Consider the following 14,271-nt stretch of genomic DNA (forward strand, 5'->3'; position numbering starts at 1 on the left):
CATCTGGAGCCTGCCGAGACGTCCTCCGCTGCGTGGGCGGCCCTGCGTGCACTTGAACTTGGAAAGAAAGCTCAGTTCTCTGGATTTCTATCGGAGAGCCCCGGGGCGACGAACTCGCCCTGTCCCCCTTTCCATCTTCCGGCCTGGGCGTCACTCATCAGCAAGTGCACCTCACTCACTTTGCATCTCTAACATTTCAGTGGACAGTTGGGCTTTTTTTTTTTTTTTTTCTTTTTTTCCTCTCTTCTCTTTTTGGCCCAGGCGTGAAAGGGAACACTAATTCTTTCCCTCCAGCTACTTTGGGAAATAGACTTCACAGTGCACGTGTACGCAAAGTTTCACAACATCACCAGCATTGAAAAGTGCTTTGTTGTTAATCCGTTTCTTGCCCTTTCCTCCTCCTTCTGGAAATGCGCCTTTAGCATTAAAATGAGATTTTTAAAAAATATGTCAAACCATGACATCTATATGGGAATCTTCAGATTGAACATTTTTTTGAGCTGTACTTAGGTATGGGATGACATTGTGCTGGCCTCAAATAAAAACACCCTAAATCAAAAAGAGTGTACCATAATGCACTGAATCTGAATTTCCTCAGTTCTCCCAAAGAAAGCATGGAACTAGTACACCTCCACTCCTGGGGGACAGTTCATTCATTACATGCAGTGGACTCCTTACAACATCAGGACTTGATTCTCTTAGGAACCTGATTGACAAAGATAGCTAAGATCAGGAATAACAGTTGTTTTTGTTTTTGTTTTGACCGGGTCTTGCTGTGTAACCAAGGCTGGCCTCAAACTCATGATCTTCCTGCCTCAGCTTCCTGATTGCTGGGATTATGGTGTGTGTCATCATTATGGGCTTACAGGTGGATTTTTTTTTTTTTATTGTAGTGGCTTCCAAGCTGGATTAATTTGTTTAGGAAATATCATTTAGGCTTTTTGGTAGTGCTGGGATTTGAACTCAGGGCTTTATGCTTTCCAGGCAGACACTCTACTATTTGAGCCACACACCAGCCCTTTTTGTTTCAGTTATTTTTGAGATGATCTCCAATTTATGCTTCCCTTATAGCTGAGATGACAGGCATACACCACTACACCCAGCAGTTGGTTGAGATGAGGTCTTGTTAACTTGCTTGGGCTTGCCAGGAACGTTGATCTTCCAGATCTCCACCTCCCAAGTAGCTAGGATTACAGGCATGTGCCTTGAACTTTTGATCCTTCTGACTCAGCCTCCTGAGTGCTGGGAGTGTAGATGTGCACCACTGTGCCTGGCTTTCTTAGACAGTTTTACTTTGGAACATCTCCTGACTTTATTAGTCTTCTGTTTGCTAACTAATTTTCTGGCCCTTGCCCCTTCCCAGGCTGGAGTAGGGGCAGCCTTGCACTTTCAGGGGTTCTGTAACATGCTGTGCTCCCCATTTTGCACGGTTAATTTTGCCTCTCCCAGCTTGATGCTGTGTCAGGGATTTGTCCCTTTTTTTGGAGGGAGTAATGATGGCGATACGAGTTTCTGTCTGCAGCCTTAGATTTCAGCTTTTTCTGTTCTGGGTGTGCCTTGATTTTGGTGGGCCACCTTGTAAAATCATTTTCTTGTTCTTCCTGAAATCTTTAGGATTTTAAAAGGAGTTAACTGGCCCAAAACAAGATAGTAAAATCTGTGGATGCCCTAGTCCCTTACATAAAATGACATAGTGCTTGCATTTGGCACAAATCCTCCCTGTATTTAAATTACCTCTAGATTACTCTTAATACCTAATACCATGTAAACGCCATGGAAATAGTTCTTATATGGTATTGTTTATAATGACAGCAATTAAAATCTACTTGTTCAGTTACAGACAAAAATATTTTTTGTTGAAACTCATGGATGTGGAACCTACAAGTAAGAAGGGCCAACTGCATCTGATCTGCTACCCAGCCTTGTGTCAACCTCCTTTAAAGAAAAAAGAAATTAAAATCTTGCCTGGAGTTTATATTCCCTGTAAAACATAATGATGACTTCTGTGCATGTGTTAGAGGGCTTTTACTGAAGCAGCTTATTTTGTCTCTGGCTTGTCGATTGTGTGAGTTTCAGGAAGAAATTATGTCTCAGATGGCGGGAGAGGAGCAGTTTTCACCCCACTCTGAGGAATGAGGAGGGAGGCTGTGCTGCGTGCTGTGCTGAGTGAAGGCTGATCTCAGGGCTTCTGCAGGCCGACATTCACTCTCAGGCTTCCTCTCTCTTAGATGTGATCCCACATGTGATTTCGAAAGCTCCCAGTGCTGTGTTGTAAGGAATAGTGGTTAGAATTTAATTGCATGAAAACGAATAGCAGTCGTTGATGTGAGTCATAGAGGTGCCAAAGTTGAAGGAAGGAGAAGCAGAGGTTGGTGTGGTCTGCAGAAGTGCACTGGGAACTTTGTGGAGATCTTACCTGGAATGGCAGGAGGGAGGTGTGCCAGTTGTGGTTTGAAGTGCCATTGAGTCCTCTTTATGTTTCTTTCTCTATGCAGTCCATTGATGACTTGAACAAATGGGCCCTGGTTCTTGTTTCTCCCTTTATACTTGAAGCAGAGCACATAGCATTTGTGACAGAGAGCATTTGGGTACAAGGTGACAGTTTCCAGAGGCCATCTTCTCCCGAAACAGTGAGTATTTATTTTTTACTTATATGCCATAAGGGAAATATGTGTCTTAATCCAAACCAAGGTTTTTTTTTTTTTTTTGCCTTTTCTCTTTGGTATTGGGATCGAATGCAGGGCCTTACGCATGCTAGGCAAGTGCTCCACCACTGAGCTACATCCCAGCCCCTCCCTCCCTTTTTTTAATGAATGATCTTTCCTGGCCTTTGTGGTAGCTTCTTTTCTTTTTGAGTATTTTAGGTCACATTGCGTATGTATTAACAAAACGACTTTCACCTGTTTCTCTTTACTTTTTTAATTCAGCTGCTAGAAAACGTAAAACCACATGTAAAGCTTGTCTTTGAGATTTATGCTATGCATACTTGGGCAGCCCTGCCTGATGCTCTCTCCTTGGCCACCCTGGATGGGTTGTCTATCCCACCATCTCTTGCTCCCCATTGGCCTGAATGGCCACTTTCCATATCTTCCTTCTTCCTAGACATCTTACCCTGGGTATTCTGAAAATATTTCAAACTCAGTCATGTGTCCAAAGGAAAATTCCAGTGGAACACCCTAACCTCCTCTTCCTTTCGCCTCCTCCTCACTTCCACTAAGTTAAAGTTCTACTAATACCACTTCCTAGCTCTGCACCTTCCTTCCCATTGCTCCTCATTTCATTTTCATCTTAAGTATCTTTTGTCTAAACTATGAAAATATCTGTCTGTGGCCCTTCCTTGCATTGCTTCCTCCCCCACTCCATGGCCAGAGTTCTCATTCTGTTTTGGGTTTTTTTTTGGGTAGTGCGGGGTTTGAACTCAGGGCCTCACGCTTGGTAGGCAAGGTGCTCTGTCACTGGAGCCACACTTCCAGCCAGAGTTCTCATTCTGGATGCACGTCCAGTTGGGACACTCTACCCATCCACCAGATGCAGTCCGGGGTCCTTAGGTTCATGGAAGTGTTGCCATCACCCAGCTCTGTGGGTATCGGCCTCCCCTGTCTGTGATGAGTTGACCTCGCCTCTGTCTTCACTCACCCACCCACTCACCAACCCTGTGCCCCTCACCTGCCATGTGATCCAGTAGGGAGGCTGGGTGCTGCTGGCCGTGTGTGTTCACGGGATTCCTGTTTCTCCAGCATGGTTCTCAAGACACTGTACTGGGATGAGAGAGAAGGAAAAGGGAGTGACACAAGGAAATAATTGACTAGAACTCAAGACCGACTGTTAGAAGCTGGGAGATGGGTGAACACAGTAAAGGAGGCAGAGGATCTGGCGAGTGGGCCCCAGAGCAGGCTGGTGTGCCAAGACACTGTTCTCTTCACAAGGTTCATAGCGTTTTGCCTCACCCTCACTTATGATGGCAGTAGAGCTGTTTACTGAGGTGTTATACATGCATTGCCCTAATGTGTTCAACTCTGCAAAGTATTTTTACTGCTATTTTAAAGTCAAGAAATCTGAGGTTGTAAGATTAAATGACATGCCTAAAGCCACCAGCTGCATGTTAACCAGTGCTCATACCCTTCCTAGTTGCCAGAAGAACACGTTAGTTGTTTTAAAGAGATACGGGGCACTGAGGTCCCCAAGCAGGAAGGGTTTGGTTAACCCAAGACCCAATCAAGCAGCACTTGTGGTAGACTGCTTAGTTTTGTCAAAAGAGACCAACTGTTGATGTGCAGGTTTTTGGTGAACTTGGGTAATTTTTACACACAATAAAGACTAATCATAAACTTCATTTTTATAAGTAAGTAAATAGGCATGTTATCTACCATTTAAGGCGCTCCTTCTGCCCATTTTGCTCTAGGTTATTTTTCAGATAGGGTTTGTTTCTTTCCTCGGCCAACCTCAGACTGGGATCCTCCTACATATGCCTCCTCAGTAGCTAGAGAGTGCCACCATGCCTAGCTTGTTTGATAACTTTTGTAACCTTGAATCATGGTCCTCTTGATCGCTGCTTCCCAACTAGCTGGGATTACAGATGTGAGTCACTGTGTCTGGCCCAAACTTTATTTTTTTAATGAATGTTTGTCAAGTTAAAATGGCTAATTAAATGATCAATTAGGTTGAGTCATAAAACATTGCTGATATTGTCTTTTTTCTTTGTTTTTTTGACCTGTGGAGAGTCCATGTCATATGATAACCTGTTCTTTGGGCTTTTAAATCCAGCTTGGCCATTCTTATAAACTTAGCAAAAATTTGCAATCACTTTTGAAGGGATTTTTGAATAATACTTACACTGTGTACAGACTCAAGTATGTTAAAATATTTTATTTTAAAACTCTAATGCATAAAATTGGCTTAATGGTGACCCTTGCTCAAAGTGTGCTCTGACCTTTGGTTTATGCATGGCCCTCATTCATTCTGGAATAAGAGAATGAATGAAATAAGAAATACCCATGAACTTATCACTCACTGTAGAAGGTACATGCACCTATGTTTATCTACCTCCTGCCTCTCCGGCTTCGTCCCCTTCCCCCTAGTTTCTTTTTAGATGCACAAGTGTTCTGGATGAACAATTTATATAACTCATATCTTATTAAGCTTCTAAATATGGTAAGCTTAAAGATTTCTTATACATCCTCATATTACATATAAAGTTAGTAAGATTTCAGCTTAAAACCAAAACCAGGAATTCTAAAATATTGCAACTAAACAAAGTATCAGCTATGCACAGATGCTTTCTTTCTTTGGCAGTACTGGGATTTGAACTCAGGGCCTCACGCTTGCTAGGCAGGCGCTCTACCACTTGAGCCCTTTTTTTGTGAAGGATTTTTTTGAGATAGGGTCTGGAGAACTATTTCTCCAGGCTGGCTTCAAACCACGATCTTCCTGATCTCTGCCTCCTGAGGAGCTGGGATTACGGGCATGTGCCACGGGCACCAGCACCAGCACCAGATTTTTTTCTTAACACAAAACTATAACTTCTGGTACTTTTTATTTTGGCTTTTGGTGCTGGGAATTGAACCTAGGGTCTCATGCGCACTTAGCAAGTATGAGTTTAGCTCATGCACGGAGCTAAACGCCAGTGCCTAACTGCTATACTTTCTAATTACCTAGGTTGTCAGTCATACATCATTAGGGGGTTAAATGACATACAGCCTCTTAAGGAACAAAATTACCCTAGTGTGTGGGGTACAGACTAAGCTACTGTAAGGAAGAGACCCAGAACTATAGGCTCATGTAAGCTAGAAGTTAATTTCTCTCTCAGGCATCTAGTTCTGCACTGAGATGACCCACAGGGGCCCACTTTCCTTTTGTCTTGTTGCTCTGCCATCCTAGGTGGTGATAACACAGCCTCTTGGTGGGGGCTGGTTTCTACTGTGCCCTTCCGCTCTGCCACCATCACCTTCATCCACATCACAGCCCTCAGAACAGGGGAAGAGAGAAAGTGGGAGAGAACCAGTTTACTCTTTAAAATTGTCATCCAGAAACTTCCCACATGACCTCTGTCCCCATGTGATTGTCCAGAACTTAGTGACATGGCCTCTGTGGTCACTTAACTACAGGGAAGGACAAGAACTGACTGCAGTCCCTCACTGGTCAGCATGGGTTTGGCAGAGACTTGGAGTTCTGTTACTATAGGGAACATTGGGACATAGTTAGCCCCTCTGCACAGTTACCATCTCACTGAGCCTACTTTCTAAGGTAGCTACTTAATTCTTAACTTTCTGGGGTGGAAAGGTGTCTGCCCACCAAGGAAGACTGCTGTTTTCCAGGTATCTCACTTACGTTTACAGAGAGCTCAGTGGGACTTGCAAGCAAGAGCTAGACACATCCAGAGGCATTCCTTTGACTACCTGGGCTGTTACACAGAGCCTTGTTTTTTAAGCTGGACTCTATAACTTAAGAACGGGTCCATCTCATAGCTCACTGTCTTCTCTTGAAGCCTGCTGCTCTTATTCAGGTTGATGCTTATTGACAGTTTTGTGGTTTAGGGGGCTGTTAGGAATCTGAGCGTGTATATTTCTCCCAATTCTAGTCATTTGAATTCTCAGGGTCCTAAGATATTAAATAGGAAATGTGTTCTGTAAGAAAGCCTTTTGAATCTAATGGGATCTTACATTCTTTCACTTCATTTTCTTTTCGGTGGGATTAGGATTTGAATGCAGGGCTTTGTACTTGCAAAGCAGGTGCTTTACCACTTGAACCACACTTCTGGTTATTTTGGAGATGGGATCTTGCAAACTATTTTTCTAGGCTGGCCTCAAACTTCAGGTCTCCCAATCTCAGCATCCCAGTAGCTAGGATTTCAGGTGTGAGCCACTGGCACCTAGCAACACATCTTTAAGACTCCACAACTCTTACAGATATTTAAAATCATTTTTTGAAATTTCGTATATCTCAAGTGGCTTTGATTTATGGTCATTCAACAGACCTCCTGACAGCAAATAGAAGAATCTTAGGCATTTGCAAAATGAGGAATTTATATATTCATATCCTTGCGTATTTATTCATTAGCAGATATTTACTGAACTCTGCTGTTTTGCTTGGTACAATAAAAAATACTAACAGGTGATGGCAGATTCAGTTCAATCTCAGTATCTTCTGTACTTAGATTAGCAGTCCAATTTAGTAAGAATGATGACTCAAAGAACTTTTGTTGCAGGAAATTTACTTAGGTTCTCTGCATCTTGTCAAGGCACTCCATTCATTCATTCATTCATTCCAGGCTGCCTATTATATCCTGCCCTGTGGGCTAGGGCTGAAGGTGTCTTTCATGTGGAGATGAAAGATACATTCAGAGCTGACAGTCCCGTCCTCCTGTCGCTCACAGTGTGGGACAGCAGAGGACCAAGTGAAGGAACAGTTCTCTGTGCTAAGGCTGTGGAAGCATGGACAGGGAGTGAGGGAGGATCTGTGGAAATGAGAGGTGATCAGGGAGGACTTTCCAGGGGAGGTCAGTGACTTTTGAGGGAAGGACAGGGATTAGGTGGAGGAGAAAGAGAGGACTTCCAGCGGAACAGCAGATGCAGAAAGAAGCACAGAGCACATTTGTACCGGGAGCACTGCACAGGATTCAGTAGGATTGGAGTCTGCACCATCCCGAGGAGGGGAGTGGCTCAAGAGAAGGCTGGAGGGGAAAGCTGTGGCTGGAGTGTTGTGTAGGGAATTACCTTGATACAGTGGTAGCTTCTGAGAACACGGAAGTAGTCACAGATCAAGCTAAGATGCTCAAATCATGCAGTTTGTTAAACCAACCCAAAACACACAGAAAGAAGCAAGAGTTGAGATCTGGGGATAGTTAACACTTTGGAGTGGATGCTCGAATCCGGGCCCATGCGCTGTTCACACATCCTGTCCGTCCCTTTCCTGTGCCTGCCTTTCCTGCCAACTGTGTTGTTAAGAGGACTCGAGTTAAGGTTAAAGGGACTCAGCAGATGGAGTGCCTGGAGCAAGCTGCCCTTGCTCTAGTGGAGAGACCTGGACATATGTGTGTCGTGGTGTGGCTAGCCAGTGATCTGCCCAGAAGCTGTGCTGCTTTTTATCTGTGTTTCTAGGCAGAATATACACAGGGTTGTAATGGGTGGCGGATTTAAGGATGATGTCATTGCCTGTCTGGAGGTGGCATGATTTGTGTGTGATATTTAAGATTTACTTGGTCGTTCCTTGACTTTGAGCCTCCATGGAATACTCTGTTGTGCTCTGTCCTCTGCATCTATGTTCAGGACGCATAGATGTCCTACATTTAGGTAGCCTGTTGTTGGCACGTTTTGTAAGTTCCTGACTCCCAGTAACTATTATCAGATAAAATACATAATGAGTTTCATTCGTGAATAGGTTTACTTGTTTTCTAGTGACACAGTTGAATAGTCTCAGAGTATGGCAAATATACACAATACACAAACAAAAAAGGCCATGTGCACATTAGTTAGGAATTTGGATTGTACCCTAGGCTAAAACCATTTTTGAATTATATTCGTGCTTTAGAAAGATCACAGATTAGAGAACGGGCCAAACCCAGAACAGATTGTGGTCCGTCTGGGCAATGATTCTGGCCTTGAAGTATCGGTAGAGGGAATGGTGAGATGGAGTCAGATGTTTGTGGAGATTCAGGAAATAGTAGGAAGGGCTGGCGGAAGGGCTTGTGTGAGGAACATGGTTTTGCACATTGTATTAGTTGGTTTTTCTGAAATAGGGCATAACCTCAGTATCCCAGTGCTTTCTAGCTACAAGTCCTTGTTTCTTGGTCATGTCACTACAGGCTTAACAAGTTCAGGTGTGACTTTGCTGTGGGCTCCGCTCCATGCATTGTTCTCATGCAGGGACCCAGCTGAGGGTCCACTTAGAGACACACCAGCCTCCTGCACAGGTGAGTAGTAAGAGCTGGCAGAAGCCTGGTGCAGTGGATTGAAGATGGCTGCAAATTCTTTTCCTCCTGTTGAGAGGTGGAATCTCATTCCTCTTCACTGAGTCATGACTGACCTCAGTGATTTTTTTTTTGTCCAGTGGGTACGACGGAAGTGGTATTCTGAGACTCTCTAGACTAGATCATAAAGCACCTTGCAGCTCCTGCGACACCCTCTCTTGGAACCTAGCTCCCTTGCTCTGCAGAAGCTCAAGTTGGCCTGTGGCTAGATCCACATCAAGGAAGACCGAGATCCTCGGTGGACATGCTGCCAAGCTCCCAGCTGACAAGCACCTCCGCCTCTCCAGCTCTGGGAGGAAACCATCTTGGACGTGGGTCATCCAGCTCCAGTTGAGCCACTCTTCCTGATGCTGTGCAGAGGTCAAGCCGTCCCTGCAAGTTCTGTCCAGATGGATTCCTAGCAGAACTAATGATTGGCTTTAAGCTACTCTATTTGGGCTGGTTTGCTACATGGTGATGGGTTAGTAGATCACTTCGGTTCTTTCTTGGATTCCGTCAGTGGGAGGGGAAGGAAAGAGGGGAGTAAATAACTGTGGTACTAGTGCAGTACACCCAGGACAGCAGACCTTTAGGTGTCCCACACACATCTGAAGAGCACAATGTACACAAGGTGTGTGACAACAAGGGTATGTTTGTTATTTTCTGATTAACTCTCAGTTACTCAGGAAGTTAAGCTAACTAGACCGGCCTTTTCCTTGACCATCTGGTCAGTCAGGGTTTCCACAGTTCCACTTTAGAACCTTCTGGGTTAGTTTCTGGGTATATTATCTTTTTACATAGCAAGAGTGAAAGTGAACTTTGTAGCACTCCTTTGTCCTTGGTGTATTAGTTATTTTTCTCAAGGCTATGACAAAATACCTGACAGAAACAACCTAAGGGAGGGATAATTTTGGCTCAGGGTTTCAGAGGGTTCTGTCCATGGTCGCTTGCCTGTGACACTGGGCCTGTGGTGAGGCAGAGCATCATGGTGGTAGGAGTGTATGGCAGACTCTTTGCCTCACGGTGGATAAGAAGTAGAGAGAGAGAGGAGGGGGGCCTAGGACAAGATACAGATGCCATGGATGTGCCCCCAGTGATCTCCTTCCTCCAGCTAGGTCCTATCTCCTACAGGTTCTAGAACCTTTCAAGTGCCACCAGCTGAGGACCAAGAGCTCAACACATGAGCCTATGGGGGAACATTTCTTAGTCAGACCCTAACACTGTTTACAAACCTGAAAGGCAATGAGGAAAACTGAAAGTCCAAATAACCTCCTTACTCATTGTCATAGATTGAAATTCTTTATTTCTGTGTCCCTTTTGTGTTTCTCCATTTAACTTGTTACAAGAACTTTTTTTGTTTGCTTGCTTTTTTAAGACAGGGTCTTGCTATGTAGTCTAGGCTGGCCTTGAACTAGAGATCCTCCAGCCTCTGCTTCCCAAGTGTTGGGATTAATGGCGTGTACCACCATGCCTGGCTTGCTAGAACTTTTAACAAGGTAACATGCATTTAAACTGATTTGGAAGAGGAGAGACAGCAATCTGAGAAGTTAGCGTGACAGCAAGCGTCTGACTCTGGGCAACTTACTGGGTCATCGAGATTTCTGTTTTCCTAGGCACTGCAGAACTTTAGCCTGGTACCTGCTGTTTGCAGGGACCACACGTGCTAATTGGACCTGGGATCTTTCATTCCTGAGTGGGGCAGGTACTCACTGCATGCTGTCTAAGTTGTGCCATCAAGTCTAGAGCTTGGCTTACTGGATGGATTTCTTCCTGTTGCTTCTAAGAGGAAATCTCGGTGGTTAAGGCCAAGTGAGCTTCCTTAGCTTTGATCTTTTGGGGTAAGTCTTGCTTGATGCCCCCCTGTCTTCCTCTAGCCCTTTGTCTCCATCTTCTAGTGCAGATTTCAAGTCTTGTTTGCTTTTATCTGCTGGAAGGCAAGTCCCCTGGATGAAGTATCAGTGACAGTGCAGCTTTGCTTTGATTGAGCGACCTGCGCTGCTTGAAGGAGTTTGCATGGTCTGTGGCCTGGACCCTCATTCCTTCAGAAAGGAAGTGCACTTAGGTGAGGAAGCAGTTGGGAAACTTGATCAGGGACGAGAATACTCACTGTTCTCTGGCCTCTTCCTGTCCTTCCTCTTCCTTTGTTTGTCTCCTGCATCTCTCCTCCTTTGGAGGTGTGTGAGAATTTAATTATTGGATCCTTTTACACAAAGTCAGTGCCTGCCACAGCAGGAGGCTGGCTCAGTGTTTGCACAACTACATTCTGGCTGTGTCTCTGCTGGCTGAGCGCTTCCTGCCCTTCCTCGGAGATGGCTGTAGTAGCTGGGCACTTTAGCCTCATGCAGACTCTGCCATTCTTTTGCGCTTTCCCTCTTACCCAACCTTTGTCCTCTCATCCCCTGCAAATGACCTGCTTCCCACCATTCCCAAAGCTGGAAATCAACACGGTGTTTGTCCACTGTGTTGTAAGCTGCAGCTTTCCTGCAGTCAAGGTGTCAGTTGTAACAGGTGGAATTCTACTGGCACCCCGGTCAGTCTGGGCCCCCAGGCGAAGCCTCCGAGGGCTCTGTGGTTTGGAGGTGGGGGAGAAGAGGCTTTACAAGTGGAGCTCAAAGAAAATTCTGGTGTTTCTCTTTCTCCACATATTCTAGCCCAATTACTGGATTGGCCATAAAGGCCTGCTTTTATTATTTTTCCTTCTAAGCCTTGTAATTCAGTTTAAATTCTAAGGGAAGGAATAAACCAAGAAGCATAATTTTGTGGGGTACTTGAGCTCTGGACGGTCACAAACCTTGTAACATGAGATTTTTTTTCACTTCCCACACTCCCAAGAGGCAATTTTTGCCCACGGAGAATACTTGCTCGGAGGAGTTTATGTTTTAGAATAATAAGCGCCCCCCAACCAGGGGTGGGCCAGGGAGTTCATGGATTATCCCATTCAGTTCTCCCAGTAACCTTCCCAGGTAGGTGCCCTTATCATCTCCCATTTGCAGACAAGAAAACGCAGTGCAGAGATGTTGAGTGACTTGCTCGGGGCACATAGCTGTTAATCATTGGAGCCCAGGATTTAAGTCTGGGAAGTGCGACTTGAGAGTCCTGTCACTAACCAGGCCATCCTGAAAGTGTGGAAATAGTCAGCCGCCCACTCTTCTCATACAAAATTGGTGTGTAATTTACATGCCCTGAAATTTGCCTTTTTTTTCTTTTTTTGGTGGTCCTGGATTTGAACTCATGGTCTCACACTTCCTAGGCAGACACTGTGTCACTTGAGCACCAGCCCTTTTTGCTTTAGTTATTTTTTGAATAGTCTTGCCCGGAGGCTGGCCGGGATCTCCTGATCTCTGCCTCTCTCGTAGCTAGGATTACAGGTGTGAAGCAGTGTGCCGGCTCTAAAATTCACCCTTTTAAAGCATACGATTCAGTTGAATTCAGTAGCTTTTGGTATATTCACAACAATGTGTAACCATCTCTGCTGTCTAATTTCACCCCCAACCCTGGCAACCACTGATCTACTTTCTGATTATAAATTTCCCTATTTTTGATACTCTGTATAAATGGAATCATAATATGTGACCTTTATTTATTGACTTCCTTCACTTAGTATACTATATTTAAGATTCATCCATGCTGTACCATGAATTAATTAGTTCCCCTCATTCCTTTTTTTGTGGCTGGCTAATAGTCTATTTGTAGATATACACATCTTACATATCCATCCATCTGTTGAAGGAAATTTCGATCGTTTGTACTCTTGGGTTGTTATGTGTAATGCTGTCATGAACATGTATGGACACATGTTTACACATGTTTTTGTATCTTTGGGCACGTTTTAAATTCTCTTGGGAATATACTTGGGAGTGGAATTTGCTGTGTTTAACTTTTTTAACTTTCTGAGAACTCTCAAACTTTTTTTTTTCCTCTGGTGGCACTGGGGTTTGAACTCAGGGCCTCACGCTTGCTAGGCAGGCGCTCTACCACTTGAGCCACTCCACCTGTCCAAGTCTCAAACTGTTTTTCACTCCTTTACAACTTTACCAGCAATTATTGGCGTTCCAGTTGCTCCTCATCCTGAGCTCTGGCTATGGTTCATATTTTTGTTGCAGCCGTGCTCTGAGTCGGAGGGTGTTTTCTCATTGTGCTTTTGATTTGCCCTTCCTTCACAACGAATGATTTTGAGCATATTTCCCTGTGCTCATTGGCCACTTGCATGAATTTTCTGTGTAGAAAGTCTGTTCAATTCCTTTGTCCATTTTTAAATTTGCGGTATTTTTCCTTATATTGTTGAGTTGTAGGAGCTCATATATGACTTACAGGCATCTCCCCATTTTTGTGTGGTGTCTTTTCACTTTATTGGTAATATCCTTTGCAGTACAGAAATTTTCCATGATGTTCAACGTATCGGTTTTCTTTTGTTGCTTATGGTGTCATGGCCAAGAAACTATCCATCCAAGGTTCTGACGATTTACACCTACTTTCTTCCTCTGAGGATTTTGTAGTTTTCCCTCTTAAATTGAGGTCCCTGTTTGAGTTAATTTTTGACCATGGTGTGAGGTAGGGGCTCCCTCTTGATTCTTTTATGTGTGAATATCTGGTTGTCCAAGTAGCATTCGTTGAAAAGACTGTTATTTCTCATTGAATTGTTTTAGCAGTGTCCAAACTCAGTTGTCCATAAATGTGTGACTTATTTCTCTACTTTCAGTTTTGGTCCATTGGTCGATACTTTTTTTTTTTTTATGCCAGTTGAACCTTGACTTTTTTTTGGCAGTACTGGGGTTTAAACTCAGGGCCTTATGCTTACTAGGCAGGCCCTACCACTTGAGCCACAGTAACAAGCCCTGAACCTTGACTTAAAGCCTGGGTTTCCTGGGTAACCGTATTCTTTCAGGGCAGATATGACTTGGCTGTGGAAATCTTCCTTCCTTCTGTAGGTTTGGGATTTATCCTAGTACTTGACCTAGTAGTTCCTCGTTAGCCTGACAGCCTTTCAGTGCTTTTTAGGTGATGTCTATGTACTTATTTATTTTACCCAGCATTTTCCCGTGATTTTCAGCAGGAGTTCCAGAAACTTTGCCCACCAACTTAAGAAAATGGAGTTCATAATTATATCTCTCTGGTTATGAAATCTGGAGAGTGTGACCCTGAGAAGCCACTTCTGTAGAGTAGGGGGACCATCCATTCCTGGCATCCCAGGAAGAGATGCCAGTGATCACTCCTGCTGTCAAAGTCAGTGTGTGACAGCTAACACAGGCAGCTCTCATTATCAAACACTTTCTTCTGTCCCAAGCTTGCTACTGGGGACATTACCTGTGATCTTTAATGTCATTACC

At 44.2% G+C, this 14,271-nt stretch overlaps 1 protein-coding gene across 6 annotated transcripts in view; it reads left to right on the forward strand.

Annotated features, from left to right (window-relative positions):
- Positions 1-14,271, forward strand: part of Hlcs (holocarboxylase synthetase) — a 190,212-nt gene that overhangs the window by 15,843 nt on the left and 160,098 nt on the right. For 4 of the 6 annotated variants that reach the window (XM_074072674.1, XM_020174716.2, XM_074072672.1 and 1 more), the window contains one exon: positions 2,496-2,630. The exons of 1 other annotated variant lie outside the window; for it this stretch is intronic. Coding sequence is in view for 3 of the 5 variants with exons in the window: in XM_020174716.2 (XP_020030305.1) it covers positions 2,496-2,630 (135 nt within the window). In the remaining 2 variants the exon portion in view is untranslated. Of the gene's footprint in view, positions 1-2,495; positions 2,631-7,065; positions 9,426-14,271 lie in introns of those variants that run through there. One more of the 6 variants, XM_074072677.1, reaches the window with a different exon arrangement.

Source organism: Castor canadensis, chromosome 5 (assembly GCF_047511655.1).
Source record: "Castor canadensis chromosome 5, mCasCan1.hap1v2, whole genome shotgun sequence".
Taxonomy (NCBI): domain Eukaryota; kingdom Metazoa; phylum Chordata; class Mammalia; order Rodentia; family Castoridae; genus Castor; species Castor canadensis.